Source organism: Rhododendron vialii, chromosome 7a (genome assembly GCF_030253575.1).
Source record: "Rhododendron vialii isolate Sample 1 chromosome 7a, ASM3025357v1".
In the NCBI taxonomy this organism is placed as follows: Eukaryota; Viridiplantae; Streptophyta; class Magnoliopsida; order Ericales; family Ericaceae; genus Rhododendron; species Rhododendron vialii.
Window position 1 is genome coordinate 12,118,343 of NC_080563.1, and position 17,186 is coordinate 12,135,528.

The following is a 17,186-nucleotide window of genomic DNA, read 5'->3' on the forward strand; positions in this document are numbered from 1 at the left end:
TTGAATAGAGTTCTACTTAGGGTTTAGATAGGAAAGATAAGAGATGAATATGAATCACTGATTCCCTGTATATCTAAGTTTAAATACATATCTTATTCAATAGTGCAAATAATATCAATTGTACACATAATAATATATTTTAATTATTCAATCTAATTAATTATTGAATTAAAATTTTAAAAATATAAATTTGTATTAAAAAAATTTGGGTCGAAAATCTGGGTCGTTACACTCCCTCTTAGTCAAGAGGTAGATATTTATGCTTTTAGTCTTTCAATTTCCTAGAACTCCATAGTTGTTTCTCTCAAGCTTTCTAGTCATTTTCTTCAAGAATTCCTTAAGGTAATCGTCATATGTTATTTTCTCGTTTGTTAATGTTGCAGTTATGAACTAGATCCTTACTAATATCAAATTTATTTCAATTTTTGTCGATTAATCATGTTTCTTTTCTTAAGCATGTTTTCTAGTCTTCTTGCTATGTGTGAGTAGTAGTTTGGCTAAATCTTGGGTTATTCTTTTCCGATGACTTAGGTGGTTATTTAGTTCTCAAACATTCGGATTTAAAATCATGGTTTTCGAAATCGAACTAACCTAGCTATTTTGGTCTAAGCAAGGAGTGTTAACTCCTTAGTGGGTCGTTTAGTCAAGCAGTCTTGGCAAGCAACGTGCAGAGGACTCGTGACCTCCTACGTATTAGATACATTAGCAAAAATAGGTTAGTTTAGTTCCGTTTAATCACTTCTTTTGATAGACATAATTGTTAAAGTTAAATCTTCTGGGCGTGAGCACGCCTTCGTAACCCTCCCTTGAGTTATAATTGAGAACCGGTAATAGCCTTTGTCAAGAGAAAGACAATCCCTAAACTTGCCTCTTTTAGTTTATAAAGCATATTTCTAGTCTTTTTTCTCAGCATTTCTACTTTCAAAGCAAAACCAAGTTAGCCGACTTAAACGCCACAATCCACCATATAAAATCAACATTCCGAATAAGCTATTTTCGATTCTCTGTGGGTACGATCCCGGACTTTCTGGTTAATATGCTATCGACGACATAACCCTACGCTTGGGGTTTTCAACCTTATTGGAAGGCAAGGTTGTGAAGCTAAACAGTCACTCCCATTTTTGTTAATGTCACTCTCATACACTCACAAAATAAATTAAATGTGGCAATCTCAACTCATATTTTTCAATCCGCCCATATCCACCCATTTATTGCCCAATCCAATCCGCCCAAATTATTTCATGGGTTGAACCCATATCAACTCATACTTACATCGGTTTAGATGGATTTAAAATGAGTTCAATATAAGTTAGAATTAAAATACCCAAATCTGATCCAAAAAACACGCAAGTGCTGTTTCCACATCTGGTTCTAGGGAAAACTTTTCAGTGCCGATTTCTGTGGCCCCTATTTTTTTTTTATTACTTTTCGTAATTTTTCAGTGCCGATTTCTGCTGCCCCATTTTGTTTACTTTTCGTAGCTTATAGGTCTACAAATTATTTCAGTATTTTTTTTACTTTTCGTAACTTTTTGTATAGCTTTTCGTCGTTATCTTGTCATGATGAAATAATAATCCACAAAAAAATTAACGAAAAACTAACAAATGCGATTAAAAAAAATAAGTTTGGACAATAATTTTTTTTTTTCGATTATTCTCGTCGAATTGAACCTATAATTCACAAAAAATTGACGTGAAACTAAACAAAAGTCCAAGGGTTAATTAGATTTCTTTCCTCTTTTTCCGAATAGTTGGTTGATGAGTTTGCTCTCCATACAATTGACCTGGGTTAGGTTCTCGAAGTTAGACCGCAAGAAAGTAATTTCTTGCAAATTCTCTATTCCTAACGTGAATGACCTGCCTTTAACTAAACCGACAAGGGAATTAATTGAGATTCACGTAAGCTGACCCGGACATCCGGTCAAAATCAAAAAAGAACTTCTACCTTCAGTATACATTGCCCGCCAAGTTCATGATGTCATTGCAGGAATATTTGACAAAATGGCTTGCATTAGAGCAAGTATATCATAATAGGCAAAGTGTATTTTAGTCATTTTAGAGAGTCAAACACACAAAAACACCCCTTGCAATAGCGTAGGTATATGCTTAGGTAAAATAAATTGAGCTACAGTGCTTAGGCATAAATACCGAAAGACTATTCACTAGGTTTTGATTATTTTATTCTTTTTTGGTTCTTTTGCACTTTCTCTCTCTTCTCTAATTGGTTATTGATCACGTAATGAAATAATAATATTATATTCAGAGATAGATAAAATAGAGAATAGTGGTATAGTATTGAAAGAAATATAGATATGTAAAATGAAAAATGTGTACTATTCACCATTTTTTTTTACCTAATGACTTGTAAACTTGCTTTTAGAGCATTCACAGTGGAATAACCAAAATTATAAGGTTGTTAAAGTTAGTAATGTTTACTCAAAAAAGTGCTCACAGTGGCATAACCAAACTTAACAACCTCTTAGCAACTCATCAAATTTTGGCCTTGGATAATCAAAACTATCAAATTTTTGCCAATAACCAAAACCCTCTCTCTCTCTCTCTCTCTCTCTCTCTCTCTCTCTCTCTCTCTCTCTCTCTCTCTCTCTCTCTCTCTCTCTCTCTCTCTCTCTCTCTCAACAATGTTTCTAAGAAAAATATTTTTAAAAGAAGTTTTTTTTTACAAAAACAGTTAAACCATTTTTCAAAAACTGTTATTTTAAAAAAAACTGTCTTTTTTTCAAAAACTTTTTTGGAAAAGTGTTTTTCAAAATAAAAGGTTTCAAAAAAATATTTTCTATTTCGAATAACATGTTTTTATTAGTTTAAAAACTATTTTAAAAAATATATTTTATATGGTGACAATTTTCAGATTTTTATAGGTTGAAAAAGTGATGTGGCAAGTTTTGATTATTCAATATTCGATTATAACACTGTGGACATCTACATTGCTAACCTTAGCAATTTCTTAAATAGATAATCAAAAGGTGATGTCGCAACTTTTGATTATCCAATTTTGATTAGTCCACTGTGGATGCTCTTAGCTCTCTCTCTTTTTTTTAATCGTGGCTTGCATTAACTAGAAATGACGAAGTTTTTTTTTTTATTTTGGGGGGGGGGGGGGGGGGTGGGGGGTTGTAAATTTTACTGACAATCTGACACCATTGAAATTTGCCTTAATGACGAATACCCCATCACATATGAAAAATAATAATAAACCTTTTGTAATTTTCATGTACGTTTCACTCACACCCTCAATAGACAATTGTCTGTCCAAACATGTTATGTGAATGAGTTCAAAATGACTTATATCTAAAAGTTCACTGTTTTTTTTTTTTTAATAATCAAAGGTAATATGAAACTTTTTTTTTTTTTGATCAGAAGGTAATATGAAACTATCAACTCTACTTATATTGCATTAAAATAATTTTTTAACCATTGGAGGAGTTGTTTTGATAATAAAAAAAGGACACAATTTATGAACAAATATTTACTTTTTACTCGAAAGAAATGTTTTTAATTAGGAATGCAAATTTTATTACTTATGAGTCTAAAAATTACTCCCTCCGTCCCAAAAAAACATTTTGTTCTTCAATTTTTTTATTTTCTTACACCAAATTAAAGTGCTCATTGAGTACTTTTATTTGGTATAAGAAAATATAAAATAATAATATGTAGAAATATAATTTTTTTTTGGTTTGAAATTGCTAGGATTCCCTTGGGGGACATTTAAGTGGGACAGAGGGAGTAAAAATTTAGAGCTTTTTATAATTTATTCTACTATTATAAAGGATGAATTTGTCAATATAACACACTTTTAGCTAATTTAGAGTAACATGTTTGTTGAATAGTAGTTGGTTGAGTATCGGTGAAATGATCATTGAAACCACAAGGGGTTAATATATAGTCATTTCCCATATGTGACCACGTGTCTTTCATTAAAGCAAACCTTAGGGAGTGTCAGTGAAATTTACCTTTTTTATTTTGAGAACAAAGAGCAGAAATAAGCAAAAGGGAAACGAAATGCCAGCCTCATGAATCGCGTGTTGAGACAGTATATCATATGAAAGAAACGATTCCTACCTATCATGTTTCTTTATCATTACAATAATGCAATTCTCGACGCATCTTTTGTCGAGATCTTTTAATAAACTCTTGTTGCCGATTAAAAAAAAAGAATGCAACTCACATGGTATACTAAACAGGATTACCATAGTATTGCTGAATACAAATTCAGCATCACATGTTAACAGTAAACTCCCACACCCACCCCAACCCAAAAAAAAAAACCGCAACACGTGAGTTTCACAATATTATAATCAAAACAACCATCGAACAACATTGTACGTACACCTTCTTTCTTCAAAAATCTGATCGACTAGCTACTGTCGCCTCATTAACAAGTACGTAAACAAATACTGTTGCCTAATTAGAGCATCCACATGCAGTGGTAAACAAATACTGTCGCCTGATTAACATCTCACTATTTGCACACTCTTGGTTTGTATTTATTTTTTATTTTTTTCAAAAGCTCTTGGTTCTTATTTGTCGATGGGTACGTTCTAATCGATTTCATTATTAAGTGATTTTTTCTTCGGTAAGTTTCCCGACACTCTTAAGATTTTCTTTAATGATAGATATCACTTTCACGCATGAGAAATGACTATAAATCCCATGTGTTTCAATCTTCATTTTACCGATGCTCGACCAAACAAATGATGGAATAATGCCAAAAGTGGGTTATATTGCTAATTCACTCTTTTTCTTTTTGATCAAAACGGTTCACTCAACGAGTAAAAAATAACTGTCTGTTCATTAAAATTTTACAATTTGTTTTTACCAAATCAACTTTTCCAATTGGTAAAAATAAGTCTACTTGACTCAAAATAAGTGAGGTTAGAAAGGGTGAATTTTTATATGTAATTTACTATAGCTCATTTCATCATGTGTTTGGACAGACGATTGCTGATTTGAGGTATTGATGAAACGAACATAGAAGTCATACGGGGTTCATTGTCATTTCTCATACGTAAAGAAGGTATCTGTCATTAAGGAAAACCTCAGGGTTACTGTGAGTGAAAGTTACCCTTTCTCTTTTGTGGAATTTCAATCGGGTAGTGATTTTCACACTCCCATTTTTTATAATCACACACTCTCTTTTTTGTCATTTTGTGATGTGAATTTACAATGTCGCCCTTCCAAGTTTGAAATAGTATACAAATAAAAGGTTAATTTTGTAAATTCATATCACAGAAAGACCAAAAAAGAAAAAGAAAAAGAGGAGTGTAATCAATAACACAATTAATTTCATTTTTCACACACTCTCATACTTTCATTTTTCTTGGTAGTTGATGTTCTGCTAAGATTTCTTGCATTGAGGTTGAAATAACAGTCGTGTTAATTTCTATTGAAACCAAATTATGTATACAATTATATCGAATTATAAAATATGTAATCAATAACACAATTAATTGTTGTTTGACATACCCATCATCTTCACCATCGCTACCATTATTGACAATCAGGAGAAAGAGAGATAAAAACAGTTTTCTTGTAGCTACATCAGACATCATCTTTGCTTGCCACTTAGATCGTTGAAAGTACCATAAACATGATTTTCATTATAATTGAATTATTTCTAAATCAACACTATTGTCGATTAATTCATATTGTCTTCTTCTTCTTTTTTGAACGGCGAAAAAGGGATATTATATTAATAATGAAAGAAGAAGTACAATATAAATTGAGAGCAAGATAAGATAGCATCACTATGTGAGAGTAACATCCCAACAAGGTTGACACCCTACACCACAGCAATCAAATGTTATTCAAGCTCCAAGGATTGACAAGAAATCAATTCAAACAACGCCCAAATTACAAGATACACATAATAGCACGCCCAAATTAGAAGTCTTGTCCTGATAGTAGAACAATCATATCCTCCAAGTTCCTTGCACTTGAAAAATTAGCACATATCAAAATCGTCTTTGCACATTAATTCATATTGTCTTTGCACATCAAAATCGTCACTCTTCTAAAATACTATCATCAAACGTGTCAATCTGCTTGAAATGTGGTGTTTTTTTTTTTTTTAAATCGGCAATGCTTGAAATGTGTTGTTCTCAAACAATCATATTCTTTATTTTTTTTTACTTTTCTATTTTAGTTACTCCAATCTATTTCGTATTATACGGTTGACTTCATCTTCAGCTATTGAGATTTATCATCATCTTTTGATTGGTTTCCATTCTTCCTTTATATTGACCACTAAAGTTAAATGTCATAAATCTTATTACTGTTTTGGCTTTGTTCTTTTTAAATTATTAGTCTGGTATTTTTTCAGTGTTATTTACTTTTTGAAATTTGTTATTTAGTTTTCTGTCAAAATTTTTAGGAGGGATAATTTGTCTCAAAGAGAGGAATTAATTTAAAAAGAATAAAAAAGGAACCAAAGTTTCAAAAAAGTTCAAATAAAACGACACTAAAAAAAATTGAATTGACATGAATCTAACAAAAATTTAGAAAATTACAAACAAATTTACCGAAACAATAATTTAGGAAGACCGGGGCTGTAAAAACTCATTTCATCTCGGCAAATGATTTTCACACCCTTGCTTGGCGAATGCACTCCTTTATTGTGTTTTAGTAGATGAAATCACGTAAAAGCTTCTCATATGAAAAGTGCATGCATCGAAAAAATAACTTCACCTACTAAAAAAAAAGAGTGCATTCATAAGTTAGAGGAGCATGAAAATCAATTTTTGGCGTGTGTGTGGAGCCCACACTTGTGAGTGTCAGTGTGTGGTTAGAGCATTGTTCATGTTTTCAATCACTTGACCCAATTCCTCATTGGTCGGTTGTTGGTTCATTCATCACGGGTTGTGCCCAAATGGATGGCCCATTACGATGGGCTTGTGTGTTACCCAGTGGCCAGTGGTCCTGTGACAAAAGGTGTACAAAGGCCAATTGCGAGACCAACTGCATACTCTCATTATTTATTTTTTACGAGTATTTTTTGAACCTAGTTTTCTATGAACTTTCGTTTTGGGTCTCTAGACTTATCTCTCTATAAACACAGTCCCTAAAAAGTTGTATTTTCAATTATTACTCTCTTTTGTCTATCTATTTATTTCTCAGCCCTAAATTGTTGGTCCCTTTTTTTTTAATAACCGAATGTCCGGACCAACTTATGCGTACCTTACTAATTCCGGAGCCCTGAAGGTAACGACTGAGCATAATTCCTAATGGCCCCAAGGTTTGAAATGTTTCGGCCTCTGTGGAAATAAAACTTGTGATCTCATGGAAGAGCACTTGTTGCTTTCTCCAAATCATTTGATAAAAAAAAAATTTGTTGGTCCTGTTTACCATATTGGACTTCTCAAAAAATTGGCTATATATTTTTAAATTTATAATATTTTTTAATCAGATATAGATATGGATAGATTTCAATTAATTTTATTAAAAAAATTATCGAAAAAAACATTATAGATCGTGACATATAGCCAATGTTGAGTGACACAAAAATAAAACAGGATAAACAATTTGGAACGTAGGGAATATATCTCTCCCCTTCTTACCAAAAAAAAACCTCCAAAACATAAATAAACTAAACAAACTTGAGCGTCTAGGCCTAATTATCCCAAAAAAAAATTAAAAAAAAAAAATTGCAAAAGCAAAAGTGAAGTATAAAATCAAAAGGAAAAAATTCAAAATACCCCAAACCTTTACTCTAAATTTCAATTAGACTCTCAGACTTTTCAAAAAATCAATTTTACTCCCAACATTATCTTCCGTTAATCAAAACGACCCCTTCCGTTCAAATGACTAACAGATTTCGTTATAGATTTCAATTAATTTTATTAAAAAAATTATTAAAATCATAAAAAACATTATAGATTGTGACATATAGCCAATGTTAAGTGACACAAAAATAAAACAGGATAAACAATTTGGAATGTAGGGAATATATCTCTCCCCTTATTATCACAAAAAAATAAAAAAACCCTTCTTCAAAACATAAACTAAACAAACTTGAGCGTCTAGGCCTAATTATTCCAAAAAAAAAAAATTAAAAAAAAGAAAGAATTGCAAAAACAAAAGTGAAGTATAAAATCAAAAGGGAAAAATTCAAAATACCCCCAAACCTTTACTCTAAATTTTAATTAGACTCTCAAATTTTTTTTAAAAAATCAATTTTACTCCCAACGTTATCTTCCATTAATCATTCTGACCTCTTCCGTTCAAATGATTAACGGATTTCGTTAAAAGCCCCGTTAAATAGCGTCCTGATCGAATTTTGATAATTCGAGCCGTTCAATGTGATCAGAACATGATTTTAGTGGTATCCACGAGAAATCAGCCAAAAAAAAATGTCTAGGAAGGCCTTCATCCGAGTAATTTTTTATTGAATAGTTCAATAAAAAATTGTTCTGATGAAGCCTTTTCCCGGTCATTTTTTTGTTGATTTTTTGTTAGTACTCTCAAATCATGTTTGGAACACATTGAACAGCTCGGATCATTGAAATTCTATCGGAAAAGGAGAGGTGTGGACTGATTCGGATTTTGTTCAAGTTAGGAGTCTGGATTTTGCTTTGGTCCGTAGCTCCCCTTTTCTGATCGAATTTCAATGATCCGAGCCGTTCAATGTGTTCAGAACGTGATTTTAAGGATATTTAAAAAAATTTGCAAAAAAAATGACTATTAAGGTCTTCATCCGAATAGTTTTTTATTGAACTATTCAATAAAAAATTGCTCAAATCAAACCCTTCTTGATCTTTTTTTTTTCCCTGATTTCTTTAAGGTACCATTAAAATCACATTCTGAACACATTGAGCGGCTCAAATCATCGAAGTGCAATCGGGACGCTATTTAACAGAACTTTTAACGAAATCCGTTAGTCATTTGGATGGAAGGGATCGTTTTGATTAAAGGAAGATAACGTTGGAAGTAAAATTGATTTTTTTGAAAGATTGGGAGTCTAATTGAAATTTAATGTAAAGTTTGGGGCGTACTTTGAAAATTTTCCAAATGAAAACGGATAAAATCATCCCCAAGGCCACGGATAACAAACCAGACACTAAAAACGAGCTCAAAAAGGGCCGTCCCATGGCCTCCTCTCTCACTACAGCCTACGCCACCATCGCTCCCTGCCGCACTGCGAACTTCACTACACCAAGGCGTTCGGCAACCCGAATTCGCTGCATTGGATGGGTATATCTCTCTCTCTCTGACTCTCTCTCTTGATCGTTTTCTGTGAACACACCTAGGATATCAGTGCGAACAATAATTGACCACCGAGGGGCGGTTCAGTGGTTAGAAACTCCAACTGGTTGGACAATGCCCAGGTTCAAGCCCCCATAGCCTCTTGCTGGGCTAAACATACTTCGAACGCCACCCGCACCTCGTACAACTTTAGCTTCGTACCCGACATAGATGCAGTGGGTTCCAATAAATAGTGGTATAGCTTGTTACCGACATAGGTGAAGTCGGTGGCGGATGCAGGATTTTTACTAAGTGGGGGCCAGAATTACATGTATTTGTACATTACTAACAAAAAATATAGGCTACAAGATAAATATTCCTACTTACTAGTTCTGAGAAGAAGATGACATTGTGTACAAATACATAATTACATTTAATTTTATAACCACAACTACTAGATGACTTGAAATTTTTGGGGGGTTCTTCACACATCTATAGCGACTTTATCAACTTTTTTTTTCATTAAAGAGACTTGCAGGAATCGATCCTATATAACTTTTCCAAATTAATCTGAAAATATAGTATGGTTAGACGGATGGGATACCACACCTGCACTTTATTTTAAGCACCCAAAAAAAGAAAGAAAAGAACAATGATTGATCACTCAACAGCACCGGACTTAAATTTGACTGTTGAATGTTGTTTGTGGTGAAGGAAGGACCCAGAAGGCTTGCTCGGGCCTCCCCAAACCGGTCACATAGCGAGGCGTGAGTTTCAGAGACAGATGAAGAGTGATGCCGAGGCCAGGGAAGCCTTCGAACGCAAGATTCGCCAAGAGAAAGAGCATCGCCGAGCTCTTCGACAAGTAAGTTTAACCAATTATAGGTGACCAAATTTAGGTACCGTCCCATGTGGCAGCTCGTATACGGCTTGTTTGGCACACCCCTTGCTTATTAACTTATCAATTTAAGCAGTAATCAAAGTAAATAAGAATTGCGGATCAAAAAAAAAAAGTAAATAAGAAGTGTAACCAAACAATTTTCAACCCCAATCGGTTAGGCCAAATGGCTGACCACATTTATACACCTAATGTTCCAAACCTTGAGGCCGATGGAGGTTTGCTCGGTCATTAACTCCAAGGCTGCAAGATTAGTTGAGGTGTACGCAAGCTTGCCCGGACGCCTGGTTATAAAAAAAAATGATTTTCGTATTCTTATTGCTAAACTGATTAAAAAAAAAAAAAAACAGTAAGACATTGATATGCAAGGAACCCAGTGGGTCATAGTCCAATTTTGGTACATTTGGTACCCAAATGTAGTGCATAAATGTGATTGCCAATTCTGCATACATTATGAGTTTCAAGATAGGATTCCATTATTTTTGGAATTGGGTGCCTAGTAATTGAATTCACATATTGAAATCCTGACTGCTGTTGGGTGATTTTTTAATTGTAGTCTCGAGTTGTTCCAGATACTCTGGGGGAGTTAATCGAGTACTTTCTTGATACTGAAGCTCAGGAGATTGAGTTTGAGATTGCGAGATTGAGGCCTCGGTTAGTTATTTAATTTCTTATGCCTATGTAGAGTATCTGTATGAGATTTTGCTCCTTTCACGTTCTGATCAAATTTATTTTTGCATTGCATTGCATTTAAGTTGAGGTAAGAATGAATCTACAAGCACGAACTCGGAATTTTCAAGTTTGCTCCATTCAATTCTGAATTTGATTAATAGAAACAATTTATGAGCTTGGATTAATGGATTGTGGAATTATTGATATTGGTTACTATTCAGACAATATTGCAACTTCTTGTATTTTCTGGTTGTCCATTTTCTTATAATCAATGAATTGCTTGTTAGCACTGAAGCAGGAAGACAAGCTAAACCTTAGTATCTAACGGCTTGGTATATCTAATGGTGACTCCAATATGTGATCACTGTCTTAAATTGATGAAATGACAATATGTGATCAAATGATGCAAAACAGAAAATGGAAAGTTTTTCACACACGTGCGATGTCAATATGCCTTATCGAAAGTTTTTGCTCCCTGCCTCTTATCCTTTCAATTTTAACAAATTAAATGGGAGCATCGTAGTATCTTTGTGAATTGTGATTATGGAATAGAAAAGTCCTGCAGATTTGTGTAAGACAGATGTAGGCAGTGTATGTTCCATTCCCTAACTGTCCCATGCATGTATCCGATGAATACTCAGTTTTCAACTCCAGACCTTTTTTTTTTTCTTCCTAAAAGGAGATGAGAGGTAACATTTCAAAATTTTGCAGACTGAATGAGGAATTCTTTTCACACTTGAAATTTGAACTAGGACAACTCCGGTTTGCTGTTTCAAAAACTCAGGTTTGTCTTTGAGCTATAACTTACACTTAAATCCTAGACAGTTGTATGAGCAGAACTCAATATTTATATGCTGGTGGGTTCTGTAGGATACTGAAGACAGATTGTTTGAGCTGGAAGCATTGCAAAAGGCTTTGATGGAAGGAACAGGTTTGTTAAAGAGCACAAATATTAGCGTGGAGTGGAAGGATATGTACTATCTCTTGTATTCTTTAAATTCATTATGTTTTCTTCTTTTTTTTGCATATCTGAACAGAAGCTTATGATAAATTGCAAGCTGACCTCTTAAAGGCAAAGAAAAGCCTGACCAAAATTTTAACATCGAAGGATGTAAAAGCAACGGTATATACTCGAGGACTTCACATTCAATAAATTGTTATTCTTAACTTGTTCTTCTGAAATCATTCTATTGCTCATTATGCAGTTACTAGACATGGTTGAGGGAAATGAGCTGAATAGATCTTTGTTGACTCTTCTCGATGAAAATATAGTAACTGCACAGAAGGATGGCCAGGTGAGAGACTTTCTGAAATTTAATTTAATTTTGCACTTTAGAATATCTTGTGGCTCTGTTTTGTATTCCTCAGAATGCACATAGTGAACACCTTATGATGTTGCACTAAGAATAACAAAAATTGAAAATTATATTGGTTAAACTTCAGCCACCCAAAGAAAAAGGCAGAAAGATGAATTTTACTCTTAACACATAGTGCAGACTTTCAGTTTTCTCATCACAATATCCAACAATATCCTATTTTGTTTCGTTGATATTTTATCTATTAAATCTTCAGGGCAGTTGCTTTCTAGATAATAAAATAAAGGTTGACAAAGCTGCTTCATTATCAACGATGCAGTTGAGATTATTGCCCATCTTTTGTTTGTAAATCAGTTCCATTAACTGCCTCATATGTTTCCAGTACTTTCCCCATCAAACCTTCGAATTGAAGGTGCAATTATTTGCATACAACCCTTGTTGCGCTTAAAATTTCATTTTCCAACCAGTCTCCTTAGAAGTGCCACTCATGGTAGATCTGAAAGATTGGCAATCTGCCAAGCACAGACCTTTGTTTTAACCAACAGTTAAATCATTTTGACCCCATTTAGACGATGATATGAGATTATAACCCAATGCCAGAGGCTCTGAAGAAACATAACTGGGAAATACTTTAATAAGCTTCAAGTGGATTAGGAATCTTCCCTTTTACAATACAGCACGTGAGTGTTGGCTTGTTTACCATGCATCCTGTTGAGATTATAACCCAATGCTGCCAGAGGCTCTGAAGAAACATAACTGGGAAATACTTCAATAAGCTTCATGTGGATAAGGAATCTTCCCTTTTACAATACAGCGTGTGAGAGTTGGCTTGTTTAGCATGCATCCTGTTAACATTTTCCTCTTCAACATGTATTAAACAGACAGATACTTGTTCTATTACTGCAGCCCCATGCATTGCTGTAATGTGGTTCATCTGTGTCCTAAAATTGCTTCTTTATTTAACTTAACGGATAAGAGCACTAATCATAGGGAACTCCAAACTTGTATCCAAAATGAATCTAAACTAAATTAAACTCCTGAACTAAACTAATGTTGATTTTCGTCCTGCAGAAACAAGCTGTAGCGTTCATGGAAAAGCTTCGTGGGGCGATGCTGAAGTACATGACTGTTTAAGATTCAGGCGGTAAACATATTCTACCCCTCCATTAGTGAGAGAGGCAGAGTTGGTTCTGTTGCCAACTGTTGTTTAGCATTCTGCTATACTGCATCTGGTTACTATAGTTGTATTATCATATTATGATATCTCAAAACGGGAAATTGGCTATTGTCTTCAGACCAGCTTATGTTAATGAGATTTATTTGTCGTGGAAAAAAGAAAAAAAGATTGAAAAGAAGATTTAGTGGTACTTGAATTAAAATGAGCAGTGATGTTTCTGCATGGACTGAAGTAGACTACCTCCAGGTTGATTACAGAAATTAGGAAACAAAATATCGAGATGTACTCCTTTCATTTGAGACATAAGTCACATAATACACAACAGAATGGTTCCATTTGCATGGGGATTCAGAGACTTGTCTCTCCTTTTGATCAAATGAGCTGGCGATACTTTTCGTGTTTACTTTGATCTAGATGAGTACATTTTGACTGTGACTGTCATGGTGAGAAATCAAGATAATTCTTTTTGAACAGCAAAGAAATCAAGATCATAAAGGGCTAAAGGCTAGTACTACTTTGTTTGAACTCTGAAGTAAGCTTTGTCACAATTTGGCTTTATGTTACTGGATAAACATCAATTCATGTATTTATGCCCTTTGGCTCCATTCTTTATATGATAACTACATGAATTGATGAAAAATATTTAAAAAATATGCTCTTGTGGTAATTGATACAGAAGTCTCCCCTAGCCGACTCTCATACAAATAATTTAGCAGTAGTACATAAGGTATTGATTGATTTGCTTCTACATATTTGTATTTTTAAAAAACAAATAGTCTTTCCTGGTAATGTTAGTCTTGCCTATGATACTTTGTTTATTCTAGTAGTTCTGATTTGGTGACTTTGAGTGCAACTTTGCAAGTAACGAGGATATATAACCTTTAGTTTCAAAGGGTTGGGTTTAGTTTATTAGAAACCATGCAGAGAATCACACCGGCCTGTATCGGTAGTTACATCCTTCACAGTATGGTAATGAAGAGATTAGCTCACAGCTATTCACAGTATGCTTCTGAATGTTGCATTAATAAAATAGTACACTGTTTACTTGTTTATTACAGAGTGGCTTAGAGAACAGCTATTTTAATTGAATTTTACAGTATTTGTTCTGTGTTCATATTTGAAACGTTTGCTCGTTCGAAATTGGCTAAACTCAATACTTAATGGATAGTTGCATTATTTCACTTCTTTAATAGTTTTGTATAGGGACAATGGGGAACACATAGGGCTTCGAAAGAGTTTTGGCATCTATTGCTTAACTTGTATACACCCTTACCTAAATTGCAGAGAGCATTGAGCAAGAGGCCAAAACTGAATAGGAAAGTATTTTGAGAAATAGGTGGGTACTCCTAGGTGATGTGCCTTGCCTTGCCTCCCTCCTATCATATGAGGATCCGCATGTCTATGGGTCTTACTTTATACGAGAGAGGCAGATAAGTGTCCCAAAATAACACCTCACAGAATGGAGTGCGTGGTACATATTTCTTGGGGAATGAACCAAACACGCACGCAACAACACAGCGAAGAATCAATCAGCAAAATAGAGAAAGCATGACACAGATTTATATGGTTTGGCAAGAATGTCTGCGTCCACAGCTCACACTACATCTCACTACATGTTCTTGAATAAGCATAACGATGGCAGCTAGGGTTAGCAACATTATATGCTGTTAGGATATTGTCTGTTATATTTGTTAGTGAGCCCTTAAAAAGAGGACCGACGACAAACTTTAAGCCCCTCTCTCTGTATATATATGTACAGCCTTTAAGCTCTCTCATTCACATCCAGTCCATCTCTCTTCCAAAGGCATGGCAAAACTTGGCCTTTATCTGCTGCTACTATTTTCTTCCCACATGATCGCATCCACCATTTCACAATCCACCACTGACCCAGATCCTGCTGCTTCCACCAACGAATTCATAGAATCCTCATGCCAAGCCACCCTCTACCCCACCCTGTGCTTCCAATGCCTCTCCTGTTATGCCACTACAATCCAAAAAAGTCCGGGAAAACTCGCTCAAGCTGCCTTGTCCGTGAGCCTAGACAGGGCTCAGTCCACCTCAGACTACGTCTCAACAATGATGAGTGTCTCGGGTCTCCCTTCCAGAGAGTTCCAGGCCATCAAAGGCTGCATCGCGACCATTGGTGATTCTACTAGCTTGCTCAATAACTCGATCCATGAGCTCGACCAGATCGGCCGGCCCACGGACCAGGACTTCATGTTGCACGTGAGTGACATACAGACGTGGGTTAGTGCCGCCCTAACCAACTTAAACACATGCGTCGATGGGTTTTCGAGCAAGAACACAAATGGAGATGTGGAGGCTGCTATTAAGAGCAGAGTCACAGATGCTACGCAAGTCACTAGTAATGCGCTCGCGTTAGTGAACCGGTTTGTAGCACCACACAATGCTCCTGCTAAGGGTAATTAATCACCTGCCTTCAGGTTGTTTTTTTACTGAGGCTACCAAATGTGTTTAGACAGTGTCGTAAAAACGGTTCAAGCTCTTCTGGTTTTAGTTTCTGTAAATGTTACACATTATGTTTAACTAAGGTCTGTACCTACTTTCGGGTTCTCTTGGACCATGTCTTGTTTAATTCTCTCTCTCTCTCTCTCTCTCTCTCTCTCTCTCTCCATAAAGACCAAGCTGACGCAACAAAACGGAGAACAGATACGGCATGAAGCAACATTACAAACAAGTAAGGATGGAAATACAGTCCGAGAAAGCTTTCAGCGGGGATTAAGCACAAGAAGATTCTCTCTGAAATTATATGACTAAAACGACATGCGGATTCTATATGTGAAGGAAACAAACCGTTTTCATTCCTTTGTATCCCTCTGGGTGAGTTGCTGCTCAATTTTCCTATTTTAGGGTGAGATAATGTTGATTCTAATCCCCCAATTGCCTTTGATGTCTTCATACGCCATGTAGAGGAAAAGAAAGTAGTTCCCTCTCGAACAGAACAATTATCCATCTCAACAATCAATGGTTGCAATATGTAATATTTTATTAACCGTAATATAAAATATTGAACTAGCAACAATCTGTCAGCGAATCTGAGTCATTGGAAGTACTTTGGACGTCTGCAATTGCGTGGACTCTCTTCTCAGTTTTTGTCTGTTTTGAGCATGAAAAAATGGGGGAGACAGTCGGGACGCAATAGGGGGTTTATGACAATACTCGAGCAAATCGTCACGTAAAATATGTTTTTTTTTTTTATCCGAACACAATTCATATCATTTCAAAGAAGCCATATGGCATCTATAGATATCCATCTGAAAGTAATGACAAGGGAAACAACCAAAACTATCCAACAAAGAATGAACAAGGAAGATAAATGTCTAAGACCAGGAACGACTTCACACTGCTAAAGAAGGTCGGAACACGTGGGGTATGAAATCTAGACACTCAATCCCCCAAGGATTGGTGAAAACGCAAGACACAGAAAGCGGTAATCTTCAACAATATCAAAACAGCGCGATCAAATTGCCTTGGGTTTTTTTCATCTGTTTACGAGGGGGAGCTGCTCTGAATTTCTTCGTCGCGGAGGAAGACCGAATCTACCATGGTTGATTTCTTAAAATAACACAGTGGCCGCACAATCTTAAAATAGCGTAATGCGTCTTCATGCATTATTCGGCTCGAAGTTTTCATAGGCTGGAACCGAATCATGAGACCTTTTGTATATATTAAAAATTAAGAAATGAGGTAAACTTTTTTTTTTTTATTGGGACAAAAAAAAAAAAAAACCCCAAGGTTGCTAACTCTAGTCCATAGAAATCGAACCCTAAACCTTACACTCCTTTGGAGCATTAGTCTACACCGACATGGCCATTGGGCCAAATCCCAGGGTCATTGATCGTCTTAGATTCTCTCTCTCTCTCTAAGAAAAAAAAAGCCCTAACCTGATCACCGTGGGGGGAGGC

General features: G+C 35.2%; 2 protein-coding genes across 3 annotated transcripts; both read left to right on the forward strand.

Moving 5' to 3' along the window:
- The first annotated feature begins 9,036 nt into the window (after positions 1 to 9,036).
- On the forward strand, positions 9,037 to 13,597 carry LOC131333498 (uncharacterized). 2 transcript variants are annotated; one of them, XM_058368048.1, is made up of 8 exons: positions 9,037 to 9,206; positions 9,916 to 10,062; positions 10,652 to 10,749; positions 11,479 to 11,551; positions 11,638 to 11,698; positions 11,808 to 11,890; positions 11,973 to 12,062; positions 13,155 to 13,377. In XM_058368048.1, the coding sequence occupies exons 1-8, from the start codon at positions 9,102 to 9,104 to the stop codon at positions 13,215 to 13,217; spliced, it is 720 nt and encodes a 239-aa protein (XP_058224031.1). In that variant the 5' UTR covers positions 9,037 to 9,101; the 3' UTR covers positions 13,218 to 13,377. The 2 variants fall into 2 exon arrangements, with proteins under 2 accessions (XP_058224031.1, XP_058224030.1); XM_058368047.1 differs by having other exon boundaries at positions 9,038 to 9,206; positions 11,805 to 11,890; positions 13,155 to 13,597.
- A 144-nt stretch (positions 13,598 to 13,741) lies between these two features.
- LOC131333499 (21 kDa protein-like) lies at positions 13,742 to 15,954 on the forward strand. Its single transcript, XM_058368049.1, has one exon. The coding sequence runs from the start codon at positions 15,067 to 15,069 to the stop codon at positions 15,688 to 15,690; it is 624 nt and encodes a 207-aa protein (XP_058224032.1). The 5' UTR covers positions 13,742 to 15,066; the 3' UTR covers positions 15,691 to 15,954.
- Positions 15,955 to 17,186: the final 1,232 nt, after the last annotated feature.

What these genes read in the sequence shown, in the direction of transcription:
- LOC131333498 (XM_058368047.1), top strand. Translation starts at nt 9,102, where the DNA reads ATGGCCTCCTCTCTCACTACAGCCTACGCCACCATCGCTCCCTGCCGC. An exon ending in GGCTTTGATGGAAGGAACAG is followed by an intron (nt 11,699 to 11,804) that starts GTTTGTTAAAGA and finishes ATATCTGAACAG; the next exon opens with AAGCTTATGATAAATTGCAA. An exon ending in CTGCACAGAAGGATGGCCAG is followed by an intron (nt 12,063 to 13,154) that starts GTGAGAGACTTT and finishes TTCGTCCTGCAG; the next exon opens with AAACAAGCTGTAGCGTTCAT.
- LOC131333499 (XM_058368049.1), top strand. Translation starts at nt 15,067, where the DNA reads ATGGCAAAACTTGGCCTTTATCTGCTGCTACTATTTTCTTCCCACATG.